At 40.9% G+C, this 17,985-nt stretch overlaps 1 protein-coding gene and 1 non-coding gene across 3 annotated transcripts in view; both read left to right on the forward strand.

Moving 5' to 3' along the window:
* The window catches only part of TMEM150C (transmembrane protein 150C), a 117,295-nt gene that overhangs the window by 87,646 nt on the left and 11,664 nt on the right, over window positions 1-17,985 (forward strand). For both annotated transcript variants that reach the window (XM_081583405.1, XM_081583395.1), the window contains exons 2-5: window positions 11,446-11,542; window positions 12,635-12,688; window positions 12,816-12,848; window positions 13,318-13,385. In XM_081583405.1, coding sequence (XP_081439531.1) covers window positions 11,463-11,542; window positions 12,635-12,688; window positions 12,816-12,848; window positions 13,318-13,385 — 235 coding nt within the window. In that variant the 5' untranslated portion in view covers window positions 11,446-11,462. The remainder of the gene's footprint in view (window positions 1-11,445; window positions 11,543-12,634; window positions 12,689-12,815; window positions 12,849-13,317; window positions 13,386-17,985) is intronic.
* LOC145521516 (U4 spliceosomal RNA) lies at window positions 4,630-4,769 on the forward strand. Its single transcript, XR_014065439.1, has one exon. It is a non-coding gene; the product is annotated as a U4 spliceosomal RNA (small nuclear RNA).

Below are 17,985 nucleotides of genomic sequence, written 5' to 3' on the forward strand. Positions count from 1 at the left end.
AGCAGAAGAGATTAAGAGGTGACAAGAATACACAGAAGAACTGTGCAAAAAAGGTCTTAGTGACCTGGATGACCACAATGGTGTGGTCACTCACGTAGAGCCAGACATCCTGGAGTGTGAGGGCAAGTGGGCCTTAGGAAGCATTACTACAAACAAAGCTAGTGGAGGTGATGAAATTCCAGCTGAGCTATTTAAAATCCTAAAAGATGATGCTGTTCAAGTGCTGCACTCAGTATGTCAGCAAATTTGGAAAACTCAGCAGTGGCCATAAGACTGGAAACAGTCAGTTTTCATTCCAATCCCCAAAAAGGGCCATGCCAAAGAATGTTCAAACTACCACACAGTTGTGCTAATTTCACATGTTAGTAAGGTGATGCTCAAAGTCCTTCAAGCGAGGCTTCACAGTATGTGAATTCAGAACTTCCAGATATGAAAGTTGGCTTCAAAGAGGCAGAGGAGCCAGAGGTCAAATTGCCAACATTCATTGACTCATGGAGAAAGCAAGGGCGTTCCAGAAAAATGTCTACTTCTGCTTCACTGACTATGCTAAAGCCTTTGACTGTGTGGATCACAACAAACTGTGGAAAATTCTTAAAAGAGATGGGAATACCAGACCACCTTACCTACCTCCTGAGAAACCTATATGTGGGTATCTTGTGCTTAGTCACTCAGTCGTATCTGACTCTGCACCCCATGGACTATGAAGCAACAATTAGAACTGAACATGGAACAACTGACTGGTTCAAAATTGGGAAAGGAGTACCACAAGGCTGTATATTGTCACCCTGCTTATTTAACTTCTATGCAGAATACATCATGTGAAATCCTGGGCTGGATGAGTCACAAAATGGAATCAAGATTACTGGGAGAAATATCAACAATCTCAGATATGCAGGTAATACCACTCTAATGGCAGAAAGTGAAGAGGAACTAAAGAACCTCTTGATCAGGGTGAAAGAGGTGAGAGAAAAGGCTGGCTTGAAACTCAGCATTAAAAAACTAAGATCATGGCATCTGGTCCCATCATTTCATGGCAAATAGAAGGGGAAAAGTGGAAAAAGTGACAGATTTTCTTTTCTTGGGCTCCAAAATCACTGCAGACAGTGACTGCAGCCATGAAACTTAAAGACGCTTGCTCCTTGTAAGGAAAGCTGTGACAAACCTAGACAGTGAATTAAAAAGCAGAGGCGTCGCTTTGCTGACAAAGGTCCATAGAGTCAAGAACGTGAGGACTGGACCATAAAGAAACACTGAGCGCCAAGGATGGACTGATGCTTTCACATTGTGATTCTGGAGAAGATTCTTGAGGGTTCCTTGTACTGCAAGGAGATCAAACCTGTCAATCCTAAAGGAAATCAACCCCGAATATTTATTGGAAGGACTGATGCTAAAGCTGAAACTCCAATACTTTAGCCACTTTATGTGAAGAGCCAACTCATTGGAAAAGATCCTGATGCTGGGAAAGATTGAAGGGGCTGGCAGAGGATGAGATGGTGAGATAGAATCACCAGCTCAATGGACATGAGTTTGAGCAAACTCTAGGAGATAGTGGAGGACAGAGGAGCCTGGTGTGCTACAGTCCATGGAGTCACAAAGAGTTAGAAAGGACTTAATGACTACATAACAACATAGTTGTTCAGTTACCAGGTTCAGTTACCACAGTTGTTCTCTTACTAGGGAAAGAGAAAGAAGTAAAAGGACAAGAGATGTGAGATGGGGCATTGGTAGATTAACAAAACCAGAAAGTGTTAGTCGCTCAGTTGCATTCTACTCTTTGCGATCCCATGAACCGTAGTAGCCAGGTTCTGCTGTCCACGGAATTCTCCAGGCAAGAATACTAGAGTGGGAAGCCATCTCCTTCTCCAGGGGATCTTCCCCACCCAGCAACTGAACCCAAATCTCCAACATTGCAGGCAGATTCTTTACCATCTGAGTCACCACAAAACCAAAGCTGGTCCTAAAAGAGCTTTTTACTTTGATCTTCTGGCCTCCATGGTAACTCAGAAGTGGGTAGGGAGGTGAAGGAAGTATGCGAGCTTCCAGTATCTACACACATACACCTCACTGTTGTCCTTAAGATCATACTCGCCAGTTGCCAAAGAACCTAGTGATGGTAGGATATATTATGGCTGAAGTAGATGTTCTTCATTGTAAGAATCTTCTTCACGACGTATTACTAGGTCAGAAGACTGATTTAGCTCATCACCTGTTTCCTGACTCCTGTCAAAGTGATTTTGGGATTCTAATCCAATTGAATAAGACAGTAAAGATCTATAGTTTTAAAGACATAACCAGATCACAGATTTCAATCTAAAACTATACATCTTTTAGAAAAAAGTATGGGAGGAGATCTTCGATATTAAGTGCTAAACAGAGAGTTCTTAGGCTTGATGTCGGAATGATGATCCACACAAGGAAAACTTGGTAAGTTAGAATTTATCAAAATTGAAAAAGATTTTCTTTTAAATACATGGTCCTGGATATTTACATGCAAAAAAAGATGAAGTTACCTTGTACAGTATACAGAAGTTAAATCAAGATATAGCAAAGATCTGAATAGGCAGAGATAAAACCATAAAACATTTAGAATATAGCATAAGGAGAAGGTCTCATGACACTGGACTTGACAGTGGTTTCTTGGACAGAACACCAAAACCACAGGCAGCAACAGCAACAAATAGATAAACTGGACTTCAGGAAAATTTAAAACTTCTGTGCATTAAAGGTCACTATTAATAAAGTAAAAAGGCAACACACATAGTGGGAGAAAATTTTGTAAGTCATATACCTGATAAAGGATTAATATTTAGAATATATAAAGAACTCCTACAACTCAACAATTAAAAAAAAATTTAAATGTGCAGAAGACATGAATAGACATTTCTCCAAAGAAGAGATATAAATGGCCAGTAAGCAAATGAAAAGATGCTCAACATCACTAATCATTAGGGAAATGCAAATCAAACCCACAATTAGATACCACCTCACACCCATCAGGATGGCTACTATCAAGAAACCAGAAAATAGCCAGAGTTGGTAAGGATCTGGAGAAGTTGGAACTCTTGTCTATCACTGGTGTGGATGTAAGATGGTGTGGCTGTCACAAGGGGTCCTCAAAAAATTAAACATAGAATTACCATGTGACCAATCTTATTCCTAAGTATATACCCCAAAGAATTGAAAACAGGGACATGAATTTGTTTATATATTTATATATTTGTTTGTATATTTTATAGCAGCATTGTTCAAAGTAGCCAAAAACTGGAAACAACCCAAGCGTCCATTGATAGATGAATGGGCAAACAAAATGTGGTGTGCATATCTACATCCAATGGTGTGTTATTCAGCCTTAAAAAGAAATGAAGCTCTGATACACACCACATCAGGGATGAACATTAAGGACTTTATACTAAATGAAGTAAGCCAGACACGAAAGGATGAATATTGTATGATTCCACTCACATGAGGTAGCTAAACTAGTAAAAATTATAGAAATAGAAAGTACAATGGTGGGTACCAGGGGCTGGGGCAGGAGGGAAGAGGGTTATTGTTTAAGAGGTATAGAGTTCCAGTTTGGGAAGATAAAAAATTTCTGGAGATGAATAGTGGTGATAGTTACATAACAATACGAAGGTCTTTAAGAAAACGTTCTGGAGATGAATAGTGGTGATGTTTACATAACAATATGAAGATACTTAATGCCATTGAATTGTACACTTATAATGATTAAAATGGTAAAAAGAAAATTGGTGTTATGTATATTTCACCATACATACATAAAAAAAAACTTAAAATAATTCTTTAATAAGAGACTTTGTTTAAGAGAATGGAGATGCTACAGGCTTGAAGATTTCCAAACGATATATCCTCCCCAAAAAGATTAGTATTTAGAATATATGAAGACCTCTCAAACTGTTTATTTTTTTATTCTCAATGGTTAAAAAAAGAAATCCAAATTGAAAATGGGTAGAAAGAATAGACATTTCACTGAAGAGGGCATACAGATGGCAAACAAGCACAGGGAAAGATACTCAACATCACTAGCACCAGGGAAATGCAAATGAAAACTACAATGAGATAGCAAATATATAACTATCAGAATGGCTAGCATAAAAAATAGTGACAGTGCTAGCTAACACCAATTGTTTAATGATAACACCAGATAGTGATATCACCAGTACTGATAATGATATAAAGACCTTGGATCAATCATACATTGTTGGTAAGAATATAAAATGGTACAGCTGCTCTGGAAACAGTTTGACCAAGTCCTTAAAAATTAAACATGTAGGACTTCCCTGGTAATACAGTGAATGAGAATCCACCTGCCAATGCAGGGGACATAGGTTCGATCCCTGGTCTGGTAAGATCCCATATGCCACAGAGCAACTAAGCCCATGCACCACAGCTACTGAGCTCGTGCTCTGGAGCCTGTGTTCTGCAACCACTGAAGCCCATGTGCCTAGATCCTGTGCTCTGAAACAAGAGAAGCCACTGCACCACAACTAGAGAGTAGCCCTCATTCACTACAACTAGAGAAAAACCTGAGCACGGTAACAAAACCCGAGCACAACCAAAAATAAAATTAAAATAAATATATTATTTTTAAGAAAGAACTAAATGCTTATTAGCTTTGCACAGTGGCAGTTTTGTAGGCAATGAGGTTTATCCAAGGTGTGATTATTGCTAATTGGAAACTTTTCCCAATACCCCACCATCATGACTTGAAATACAGTCCTCAATGGCAATTTTGGCAGTCTCTATGGAGACCCAATTAAAAAAAAAAAAAAAAAGCTAGACATGTATTATCAAATGACCCAGCAATTGCAATCTTGGGTCTTTATTCCAGAGAAATAAAAACTTATGTTCGCACAAACACCTGTAAACTAATGTTCATAGCTTCTTGATTTGCAATGGCCAAAAACGTGAAATAAACCAGATATCTTGTAAGGGGTGAATAAACACACTTGGTCCATCCATACCATGGAATACTACCCAATAATAAAAGGTACCAAACTATTGATCAGCACAAACCTTAGATGGTCTCCAGGGAATTATGCTGAGTTAAAAAGAGTTAGTCCTAAAGGTTGCATTCTACATGATCCCATTTGTATAATATTCTTAAAATGATAAAATTATTAGAATTCGAGAACAGATTAATGAGTGCCAGAGATCATTAAGGAGGATGTGGGAGAGAGAAGTGGATATGGTTATAAAACGGTGGCACTAGGGATATTTGAGGTGATGGAAACTGTCTGTCCTGTGCCTTGACTATAGTGGTAGTCATATGAATCTTCACATGTAAAACTGCATAAACTAAATACACATAGTGAAAAAGCTGGCTTAAAACTCAATATTCAAAAAACTAAGATCAAGGCATCTGGTCCTATCACTTCATGGCAAATAGATTGGTAAAAAGTGGAAACAGTGAGAGATTTTATTTTTTTGGGCTCCAAAATCACTGCAGATGGTGACTACAGCCATGAAATTAAAAGACACATGCTCCTTGGAAGAAAAGCTGTGACAAACCTTGGCAGCATATTAAAAAGTAGAGACAAAGGTCCTTTGCTGACAAAGGTCCGTCTAGTCAAAGCTATGGTTTTTCCAGTAGTCGTGTACGGATGTGAGAGCTGGGCCATAAAGAAGGCTGAGTGCTGAAGAATTGATGCTTTTGAACTGTGGTCCTGGAGAAGACTCTTGAGTGTCCCTTGGACAGAAAGGAGATCAAACTAGTCAATCCTAAAGGAAATCAACCCTGAATATTCATTGGAAGGACTGATGCTGTAGCTGAAGCTCCAATACTTTGGCCACCTAATATAAGAGCCAACTCATTGGAAAAGCCCCTGATGCTGGGAAGGAATGAAGGCAGGAGGAGAATGGGATGACGAAAGATAAGATGGTTGGATGACATCACTGACTCAATGGACATGAGTTTGAGCAAACTCCGGGAGATGATGAAGGACAGGGAAGCCTGATGTGCTGCGGTCCGTGAGGTCACAAAGAGTCAGACACGACTGAGCGACTGAACAACAACAAAATACACACACACAGAAAGAAGAGCATGTAAAGCTCATGGAATCTGAATAAAGTGAAAGGATTGTATAAGTGTCAGTATCTTGGTGTTGATATTGTACTGTGGCTATACAGGGCGGGGATATAGAGTGAAGGATATACAGGATCACTCTATTCTTTCTTACAACTGCCCAAATTTGGAATTTTCTAAAACAAACAAAAAACGTAACCAAAGTAAACATTATGAAGAAGCACAAAGTAGTTCCATTAGAAGCTAATAAAACAATTATCCATAAACTTATTCTTATCACCTCCCAAGGCATCTCTTTGGTTAAGAAAGGGAAATTTTCGGCCCCCACCCTCTCCGCCCGGCAGGAAGTGACAGGCCCCGGAGCGAGCCCCGGAGGCCTGGCGAAGCCGCGGCCGGCCCGCACCCGGAGCGGCGGGAGGGGCGGGGAGCCACGGCCGCGCCGGGCACCTCCCACCCCGCACTCGGCGCCCCCGCCCCTCCAGGAAGGGGAGGAGGCGAGGGGAGCCCGCCGCGGAGGCCGAGCGCGCCCCCCGCCCGGCCCGGCGCCCCGGGACCCCGGCACGTGAGGTGGACGCCCCCACCCCCTACCCCGGGAGCGCCCGGGTGTGGAGCCAGGCGCGGAGGTCTGGAGTCAGAGCGCCAGCCGTGGGGACCCTGGACCTCTTATCATGGAAACTGAGAGTGAACAGAACTCCAATTCCACCAATGGGAGTTCTGGCTCTGGGGGCAGCTCTCGGCCCCAGATCGCTCAAATGTCACTGTATGAACGGCAGGCCGTGCAGGCTCTGCAGGCACTGCAGCGTCAGCCCAACGCGGCTCAGTATTTCCACCAGTTCATGCTCCAGCAGCAGCTCAGCAATGCCCAGCTGCATAGCCTGGCTGCCGTCCAGCAGGTGAGAGGTCAGCAGCCAGCTGGCCCAGGAGGGAGGGGACAGGCAGTACAGGTGGGTCGGGACACAGCATACCCTCCACTGAGCCAGGCTGGGAACAGTGTCCTATGCCTCCTGTCCTCCTGTAGGAGGATGAGTGGACCTCGGCGTGTGGGCTCACAGTAAGAACTGTAGGAGAACTGCCTTTTAGAGGTAGCACGGCTGTGTGCTAGTCCTGCACTGTCCATTGTGGTAGCCGTTAGCCACAGGCAGGTGTTGAGCACTTAAAATACAGCTAGTCTAGGACTTCCTTGGTGGTCTAGTGGTTGAGAATCTGCCTTGCAGTGCAGGGGACGAGGGTTCAATCCCTGGTCGGGGAAGTAAGATATCATACACCTTGCAGCAGCTAAGCCCATGCTGTAATTTACTGATACTACACGCCACCACTAGAGAGGCTGGGCCGCAACGAAAGATCCCACGTGACGCAACGAGGACTACGAGTACCGCAACTAAGACGGGACCCAGCCAAATATTTTAGAAAATCCATCTCCTTAAAAAAAAAAAAAACAAATGCAGCTAGTCCAGATGGAGGTATGGAAGAAGATTTTGGATTTCAGAGACTTTTTAGTTTGAAAAAGCTCAGTAGTTCGTTTATGTTGGTACGTGTTAAAATGAGACAGATCAGCTTGAATAAAGTAAATTTTTAAAGTTTAAAAAAAAAAAAGAAAGGGAAATTTTCATTTCTCATTAGACAAAGGATACAGTCTGGTTTTTCCCTAATTTGAACATAAGGTTTTCCTGTGAGAATTAAGCTAGTAAAAATAGAACAGTTCAGGAGAGTAGCCATTAGCCACCTTAACTGCTTCCAAAACAAAATAAGAAAAGCAACGCATACTTAAAGATAACCCAAGAGTAAACACTTAGGTGGCCCTTCAATATATATGTAAGGAAAAAGTATTAATTAACTTTTGGAGTCATCTGAATAAAGAAACTCTTACTACCAGGAAGGGTATCTGTATTGTTCTAGAAAAGCATGAGCCCAGAGCAGAAAGCATTAACTTGTCCTCAACCCTGCCCTGGAGGGAGAGTACCTTGTCCTTTTAGTAGTATTGGCCTGCTTGGCAGTTAGAGCTGGCAGAGATGCCACTTACAGAGCATACATTATGTGTGAGGTACTTTACCTGCCTTATCATTAATCCTCCGATCAACCCTACAAAACAGTTATCTCCATAATGAAACTAAGGCTTACGAGATGAAATAACTTAGGTCTTTCCTGGTGGTCCAGTGGTTAAAACTTTACTTTCCAATGAATGCAGTGGGCACGAGTACGATCCCTGGTTGGGAAAATTAAGGTCCTACATGCCTCAGAGTATGACCAAAATTAAAAAAAGAGAGAGATGAAATAACTTGCCAGAGATCACACAGCTACAAAGTGGCAGAACTAGGCTTCAGGCCTCTGCCTGGCCATACCATTTCCTGTTCATACTGCCTCTCGGAAAGACAAAAAGCGCAGGAAGCTGTTGTGCTTGATGCCGTAGTCCTAGAATCATCTCGTTAACTCTCTTCACTCTTCTTTCTTACTTGCAAATTTTGATTTCTCAGATAGATGTTCCTCAAAGGGGATTCAGTGTAAGTATTTGTCCTTTTGGCAGTTGTGTTTCTCACTGTACCTGAATCAGTTGACACTGTGATTTTGTCACCAGTCTATTTTAAAAATGGTTTATAGGCATGAGTTCTTCTATGGCTGATAATTCTGGGTATACTGGAGAATTCTGTTACTGTAAAAATATAAGGTACTGAACTTGGGTTAACTTCCAAGGTATTCCATCATGCTGTGGGGCCTCAGAATTCAGTCTTCAAGATGGAGAATTGGTGTTACTGATTTAAATAACTGTCCCAGGCTTACAGCGTCAGTTATTTGCAAAGCGAAGGTTGAGAACTAGGTCTCCTACCTGTTACTCTGATATAACCATTTCAGCTCTACTTATCCTGTTGGAGCACCCTATTTCAGGGGCAGATCCAGAAAAATTGTGTTACATGCTCAATGAACGTCCTTATTTTCTGTATTCCCTCTGCATTTTGGGTACTGGTGGAATTATTTTTGTTAGCATTATTTGTAGCTTTATTATGAGCCCACAATATTCTGTACATAAATTAATGAATGGATACTGAAAAACTGTATTGTGAATGCTTAAAATGTTCATCATTTTCCGTATTATATTAACTGGATAGCCATGCACCAATGGCTCATAGAACAGCTTTTATATATTACACAGACTATTACCTATAAATAGTTGTATTCATTCGAGTATTTCCACCACCCATTATAGTACCTGTCACAAGTAGGTTGTCAATAGTTACGAACTGGTTTGGATTGGATTTGATTGAATTAAATTGATTGAAAGTGGCTCTAATGTGTTTCAGCTTCTAGATTCTGTAATTTATTTAACGCCCTACTCAGATAGATGTTTAGACAACAGCATGATTGTTCACTGACACATTATTAGGTCCAGTAGTCTGTGCCTTGGTGTGAAAGACGTACCTAATCAGGTAGGTCAGTTCTGACAACTCAGATCTTCCTGAGTCCTCGCAGGTTAGCAGCCTGGCAGGGAAGTCTGTGTTCTCTCTCTGTTTTCAACACTCGGAAGAGCCAGGGAATCTCAGCACATGAAAGAAGGTATCACGGAGGTATCAGAAATGTGACAGCGCTGGTTCAAACCCAGTAAACGACTTTTTGTGGTTAATTATAAAACCCAAAATATTAATCACGAGCAGTGATATTTCCTTGTGAAAGAGTTAGCCACTCAATCGTGTCCGACTCTTTGCAACCCCATGGGCTGTAGCCAGCCAGGCTCCTCTGTCCTTGGGAATTCGCAGGCAAGAATACTGGAGTGGGTAGCCATTCCCTTCTCCAGGGGATCTTCCCAAACCAGGGATCGAACCTGGGTATCCCGCATTGCAGGCAGATTCCCTACCATCTGAACCATCCATTCTTACTACTGGGCCACGAGACTTTCAGTTATCATCATGTCTTTCTATACAGTGTTGCTGAAGCAGGCAAGATGATAGTTGCTGAAATTTCCATTACCTTCTACCAGTTTAAATCAAACAAGAGACCTGCATTCAGAGCTTTTAGCTCCCCATGAATATATCCTTCCTTGCCAAACAAAAATAATAGCCACTGTTAGAGGTGCCATTTAATCACATTATCCTGTTTGTCAGGTCACCTGTGGAGGTCACTTAGGACACTTTATTTTCTTGGAACAAGCTTTCGTTTTTGCCTTAAGGATTGTTGGCATCCAGTGTCTCAAATCAATTTTGTCTGATAGCTTTGGGCAAAGAAGGAAACTGATAATTAGTTACTTCTTTCTGTTCCGTACCAATAACTTTTCACAGATATATCTGAAGCTTCTGGTCTTTATTTCATTTTTGTGGAGAATTTTTTGTTCACATATTTTTCCTTTAAAATACAATATCCAAAGTGCCTGACATCTGTACTGTTTTTCATTGTGTTGGGTGAAGCAAATTTAAAGTTATCCACAACACATTGTTTTCTAGAGCATTCATCTTCAGAGTCCTCTGAGATGGTTGCTCAATAACATGTCATGAGGAAAGTCCAGATTTGCAAAGCATTTGACATTTCTTTCTGTGCTGCTAATTTGTTTAGTAACCATTTGTTTCTCACACTCTTGTCTGCCAAGTTGTAGATGTATGTACATGCCAGATCCATAGATCTATAAATTCATAAATGTTAATAATAGTACTAGGACTTACTGGTGGTCCCGTGGTTGAGACTCTGCACTTCTGACACAGGGGGCCTGGGTTTGATCCCTGGTCAGGGAACTAAAATCCCACATGCCACGCAGCCAATAAATAAATAAAAAGATGATAAATGTAGATAGTTTCAAAATGTCATATTACTAGAAAACTGTGTTAGGGACTTCCCTGGTCATCCAGTGGCTAAGACCCCACACTCTCCGTGCAGAGGGCCAGGGTTCAATCCCTGCTCAGGGAACTCGATCCCGCCTTCTGCAGCTAAGTGTTTGCATGCCTCAACTAAAGATCCCACATGCTGCAAGGAAGATAAAAGATCATGCATGCCACAACTAAGACCCAGCACAGCCAAATAAATACATAAATATTTTTTAAAAGAAAACTATGTTAAATAATATTAATAGCACTAAAAGTAAGTTGTATGCCTTTGGTATCTAGATTTTCTCCTGAAAGTCCTAACCCAAACTCTTTGGTCCTTTCTTAAATACACTAATGCTTGTATAAGGATGCACATCTTTAGGAGAAATTCTCCATCAATTCTCAACTAAAATTCTGGAATATTTAAGATAATGATAGAAAACAGTCTAAAATGTTATTTACTCAAGGGATTTCCTTCCTGTGAGGTTGACAGTAATGATACTCATTTGAATCTTTGTTTCATAAAATATGCTTTTGTCATTAAAGTAAGCTTCCTTTCCATCTTGAAGGGGTGAGACCAAGTTTTGCCTTAGTTATTAACACCTGTTCATTTTATTTCAGGGGTACAGGCATCAGGCATGGATGGGAAGAAATTCAGTGTATGGATGTTTTTACCTCTTGTATTTACCTTGTTTACTTCTGCTGGATTGTGGATAGTGTGAGTATTCTCTTACTTAAGGACTCAGGTGTAATATAGATAAAAAAGTAAAGTCTTGATAGTACAATCCCCCCTTTTTGTGTCTACAGGCTCCACACCCTCAGAGTCAACCAACTCCTAATCAAAAATATTCAGGAAAAAATATTCCAAAAAGCAAAACTTGAACTGGCTGCTCACTGGCAACTACTTATATAGCATTTTACTTTGTCTTTACAACTATTGTATTAAGTGTCATCAATACTTAGAAATGAAAGTATACAGGAGGATGTGTGGAGAGTACAGTTGACCCTTGACCAACAGTAGTTTGAACTGTGAGGGTCCACTTGTACCTGGATTTTTTTTTCAATAAATACTACAGTACTATGTGGTCCACGTTTGGCTGAGTTCGAGGATGTGGAGCTGACTATAGGACGTGAGAATCCACAGATTCTGGTATCCACTGCTTATCCTGGAACCAGTCCCCCACAAATACAGATGGACAACTGTATATGCCATATTCTTGTGAATGTGTTTGTAAATACTTTAAAATAATGTTTGCTAACTCAACCTTGCCAAAGTCCCCATTTCCCTTTCTTTATTCTATCACCCAAAGTAAATAATAAGTATGAGTAATAAATTATGCAAAGCAGATATTGAATACTGGTGATATGGACTCATTATTTGCAAGATTTGCTAATTTGACGCTAACACGCTACAGATTCGGGCTTCCCAGGTGATGCAGTGGTAGAAAATCTGCCTGCCGATGCAGAAGACTCACGAAATGAGGATTCAGTCCCTGGGTTGAGGAGATTCCCTGGAGAAGGAAATGGCAACCCTCTCCGGTATTCTTGCCTGGAAAATTTCAGGGACAGAGGAGCCTGGTGGACTACAGTCCATGGAGTCACAAAGAGTCAGACTCAACTGAGCACACACACATACGTATATTCAAACATTTGCTTGTTTAGCAGTCATTGAGTATACTGCCCTTATACTCATTGACTGTTAAACAAGCAAATATGATTTAATGTGGTTAGTCCAGTAAAATTGGGAAACATAATTCTTGGTTTTTTTAATTTCTTTGTTTTATAAATTTTATTGTTTTTTTCTTCCTAGATACTTTATAGCTGTGGAAGATGACAAAATTTTCCCATTAAATTCAGCTGAAAGGTAAAGTTTTCTCTGGGTAACTCTTTGTTCATCAGTAGATTTAGCAAAACTTTGCCACTGGTGAAGTTAAACTATGCAAAAGTGACCATGCGTTAACCTGAGCTTCTGGGTTTTTTCTGTCATCCAGGAAACCTGGTGTGAAGCATGCACCATATATAAGGTAACTTGATAATTCTCTTCTGATCTGCTGTATCTTAGGCAACGTTAGCAGGGTGTATTAGTTCTGACTATTAGGACAAAGTAGCCTAAACTGGGTGGCTTACAAACATCAGGAATTTATTTCTCACATCTCTGCAGGCTGGAAGTCCAAGATCAGGGTGCCAGCATGGTCAGATGATGTGATGAGAACCCTCTTCCATGTTTCAGACTGCTGTCTTCTCATTGTGTCCACACATGGCAGAAAGAGAACTAGAGAGCTCTCTGGGGCCCTTTTATAAGGGCACTAATCCCATTCACTGGGGCTCTACTTTCATTACTTAATCACCTCCCAAAGGCTCCACTTCCTAATACCATCACATGGGATGTTAGGATTTCAACATATGAATTTTGAGGGGACATAGACATTCAGTCCATTGCAAACAGTCAGAGATTTTACTGTAGAAATAATAAAACATTTCATATTTTTCAAGTATTGCAGGTGATGAACCTCCTGCAAGCTGTGTGTTTAGTCAAGTTATGAACATGGCAGCATTCCTAGGTAAGAAGAACATGAAGAATGCTTTACCTGCTTTGGGATATCTCTTTTTTATTTTAAATTCTCCAAAAACTCATATCAAAAGTATGGTGGGCTTAGTTGATAATTTAGTATCATATCATGTCAGTATGCTAAAGTGGGCTTTTTTTGTTTTGAGGGTCATTTTTTTTTTCATAAATCCCTTTACATTCACCTGCTTACCTTCCATTTTCTTTTCCCTTTACCACCTTCAATCATTACAGCAAATTCTTGACTCTATTTCTTTTGCTGCATGAAATAATGTATTTCATGTGCCATAAAATCCTGCATGAGACTATAATATTGTGCAATATGTTTTCTTTAAAAAGAATGCTTTGTATATTCTTTCACTGGCAAGCATGAAAAATGCATAGGATCTGAGATAAATATTGATGTGTATAGACATCATCTTTCAGTCTAAAGGTTGGCATTATCATTAGGGTCATGCCCTCCCCTGTTCCTATACACCTATCAAGCTGGCAAATGGGAACACAGGTTTATAAAAAAACAGAAAGAAGCCTTTTGTACTCATGTCCAGCCCTAATTCCTTTTTCCTTCAGGGACTAAAGCTCTCGTTTAGTATCCTGTCCTCTTTGTTCTGTGAGTGCTTTCTCTCCAGGGGTTGTGGGAACCAGCCATACTCTCTGTCTTCCTCCAAATCAGCCTTGTTGTTGTTCAGTCGCTCAGTTGTGTCCGACTCTTTGCGACCCCAGGGACTGCAGCACACCAGGCTTCCCTGTCCTTCACCATCTCCCAGAGTTTGTTCAAACTCATGTCCATCGAGTCAATGATGCCATTCAACCATCTCATCCTCTGTCACCCTCTTCTCCTGCCCTCAATCTTTCCCAGCATCAGGGTCTTTTCCAGTGAGTTGGCTCTTCGCATCAGGTGGCCAAAGTATTGGAGCTTCAGCTTCAGCATCAGTCCTTCCAATGAATATTCAGGGTTGATTTCCTTTAGGATTGACTGGTTTGATCTCCTTGCAGTCCAAGGGACTCTCAAGAGTCTTCTCTAGCACCACAGTTCAAATTGAGGAACTCATCTCCTCCAGGCCAAGGACTCCTCTGTGTCTTTCAACAGGTTGGGACTTCCCTGGTGATCCAGTGGTTAAGACTCCATGCTTTCCATGCAGGGGGCATGGGTTTGATCCTGGATCTGGGAATTAAGATCCCACATGCTGTGCAGTGCATCCAAAAAAAAGAAAAAAAGGTCAGCCAATTATCACCATTGGCGTTTTGTTGGGTCCAGTCAGTGACAGCTAAATCCTTCAACAGCAGTTTTCTGGACATGGTCCTTTTGGATACTGAGACTCACTCCAAGTGAGAGCTAATGACGATGTTATCACTGAGGGAGTATTTGACCTTTGTAGCACCTGTCCCCCAAAGAGGTGGCCTGTTATTTCATCTATTTATAGCTCTCCTCCCCCCTCAAAATTTCTACTGACTCTTACATGTTCCTTTTAAATTTTTGCTGTAGGAAAAGGGAAGACCTATAAAATTCCCCGGAAAATCAAGGGAGATGGTTGGTCCAACCTGCACCACAGGCAGAATCTTAGTTGGTCCAGAAGGCAGAGAAACATGGAGAATATTCCCTGTGAGACCCCAGGGGAAACGCTAGCCAGTCTGGTTTTGTCCTCCCCGCCTTCAGCCTCCATGTTAGTCACTCAGTTGTGTCCAATTCTTTGAGACCCCATGGACTGTACCCAGCCAGGCTCCTCTGTCCATGGAATTTTCCAGGCAAGAATACTGGAGTGGGTTGCCATTCCCTTCTCCAAGGGATCTTCTCGACCCAAGGATGGAACCCGTGTCTCCTGCATAGGAACTCAGTACTCACTCTTCTTTCCTACTCTTCATACCACTCTTCTGAAAAGATGTAATAAATGTACTCATACCAAGGCATAAATGACCTCTGAGGAGATATTTGCATCTAATAGAACACAAAGTCCCAAGAGTGACCCTGGACTTGTAGGGTCAGAGACCTTTCCCAGTCCGTCAGCAATCACGCCACGTAGGCAGGTTGGTACCAACTCATACCATCATCCGCACGGAGCACAGCAATAACAGTAATTAATGACAGTCCCTTAATATTCCAGGCACAATGCTAAGTGCTTTGCAAACATTACCTCTTTTTAATCATAATACACAGGAGACTTCCCTTACGAGGAAATGTCACAGGATGTCTGTCCTCCATGGGGCTTTAAAGAAACCAGTGAACATGTTAGAAGCTACATATTACCCTTTGTATTCTTAAGACAAATTGATATGTCCCAATAGTTCTTAGCGCAATATCTAAAATATGCCAGTTTTCCCAGCTCACAAATTTATCCCTTTACAAAGCTGATGATTAACTTGTTATAAAAGCAGTTCCAGAAACACAGTCATGAAAACAAGTTCCCCTCTTGCAGATGACATCCGTCAGCATCTGATTCTCCGGTCCTCCCCTGCTCCATCAAGAAGCAATTAAGTTTTTACTAGCTTTTGCTCTAAGGTATTGCAGCATCCAGTGTTTATTATATTTCATCACTTTTAGTGCCATCTGGTAGACACAAAACTGAGTAAGATTAGTGTTCAGTGAGAGTGAACCATCTATTATTTACTTATCTGGGAGTGAAAAAGAATCATTTTCCTAATACTTCTTGCCTTAAACTGTGGTTGCTTTTGTCTCCCCAGGCCTGCCCCTTTTAGATCTCAGACTATCATTTCAGATGACATAACTGACTATAAGAAGCAACCTGCGTGCTGTGTGTTCACTCAGTTGTATCTGACTCTTTGCGACCCTATGGACTGTAGCCCGCCAGACTCTTCTGTCCATGGGATTTTCTAGGCAAGAATACTGGAGTGAGTTGCCATTTCCTCCTCCAGCAGGTCTTCCTAACCCAGGGATCCAACCTGTGACTCCCGTGTCTCCTGCATTGTAGGCAGATTCTTTACTACTGAGCCATGGAAGAAGCCCTAAGAAACAACAAAGACCTCATATAAATCACTGCTTGTTGGTAGCCATATAGATTATAATTTACAACCTACAAACGAGTTGATGTGGTATTTATTTAAATCAGTTAGCAAAAATCTTGTGTTTTTTGATGGATTAATCAAAGATCAAATGCTCAGTGATTTTCTTTACAGAATTATTTATATTCTTTGTCTTAAATCTGCACTTTTATGATCTAAGACACATTTCTTGTTTAAAAAAATTAATTAATTTATTTTAATTGGAGGCTAATTACTTTACAATATTGTAGTGATTTTTGCCATACATTGACATGAATCAGCCATGGGTGTACATGTGTTCCCCATTCTGAACCCCGCTCCCACCTTCCTCCCCATCCCATCTCTCAGGGTCATCCCAGTGCACCAGCCCTGAGCACTCTGTCTCACGCATTGAACCTGGACTGGCGATCTATTTCACATATGATAATATACATGTTTCAATGCTATTCTCTCAAATCATCCCACCCTCGCCTTCTCCCACAGAGTTCTTTACATCTGTGTCTCTTTTGCTGTAAGACACATTTCTTAATAGAAATGTTGAGGATAGGTTGTGAGGATAAAGTTAATAGCTGAATGATTTCGGTCACCTAACAGCAGCCTCTCTCTCTCCTTCAGCCAAAACATATTGATTGTTATGTTCTACTGCTGTCATAGATAGGTATTATTGATGCATAAACAGTAAAACTAAACAAAATGAAGAATTTGGCCAGGCACCAGTCTACAACTGCAGTGAAGAGCTGCTATTTTGAGTTTGAACTTGAAGAACCCTATCAGCTTCAAAATAAAAAATTTAACAAAGAAAGTAAGCAATTACTCTCTAATATTTGTATTTTTTAACAGAGAGATAAATTAAAAAGAGCATCTGTATAGCGAAGAACTGTTGTAAGTATCAAAACCCACAGACGGGTGGGTTTTTTAAATCTTTTCTAAAACTGTCAGTAAAATTTAAAAACTTTAAGGAAACTTTAAAAAGATCTATTGAGCAGAATGTTAATGTGGTAAAAATTGGTTTGCATATATAAAGATGGCTTTGAAATTGCCCTACTGCCCAGAAGACCCTTTCAAGAAGCTATAATTAAATCACTACTTGGTTGTTAAGTGGACTTCATAACAGATAGTCTGAATCTGCCTCCATTTAAATCTCTTAATAAAATTGTTAACAGACCAGAAACTTTATTATTTCCACAACCATAAAATTTCAACTAGATCTTATTTTAAAAGGAAAGTATGCCTTGTCTCAGCTGATTTTTTTTTAAGATGTGTTTATTTATTGGCTGTGCTGGGTCTTTGTTGCTGCTCTGGCTTTTTCGCTAGTTGCAGTGAGCAGGGGCTACTCTAGTGTGTGTGGGCTTCTCATTGCAGTGGCTTCTTTTGTTACAGAGCACAGGTTCTAGGTCCACAGTCTTCAGGAGTTGCAGTACATAGGCTCAGCAGTTATGACACAGAGGTTCAGTTGCCCCACGGCATGTGGCATATTCCCAAACCAGGGATCAAACTGGTATTCCTTGTATGCAAACAGTATTCTTAACCATTGGACCACCAGAGAAGCCCTCAGCTGCTTTTAATGGAGTTAATAGGTGAAAAGGGCAAAGTGTGGT

The sequence above is a fragment of the Giraffa tippelskirchi genome, chromosome 1, assembly GCF_054371585.1.
Source record: "Giraffa tippelskirchi isolate mGirTip1 chromosome 1, T2T-mGirTip1v1.2.pri, whole genome shotgun sequence".
NCBI classification, from domain to species: Eukaryota; Metazoa; Chordata; class Mammalia; order Artiodactyla; family Giraffidae; genus Giraffa; species Giraffa tippelskirchi.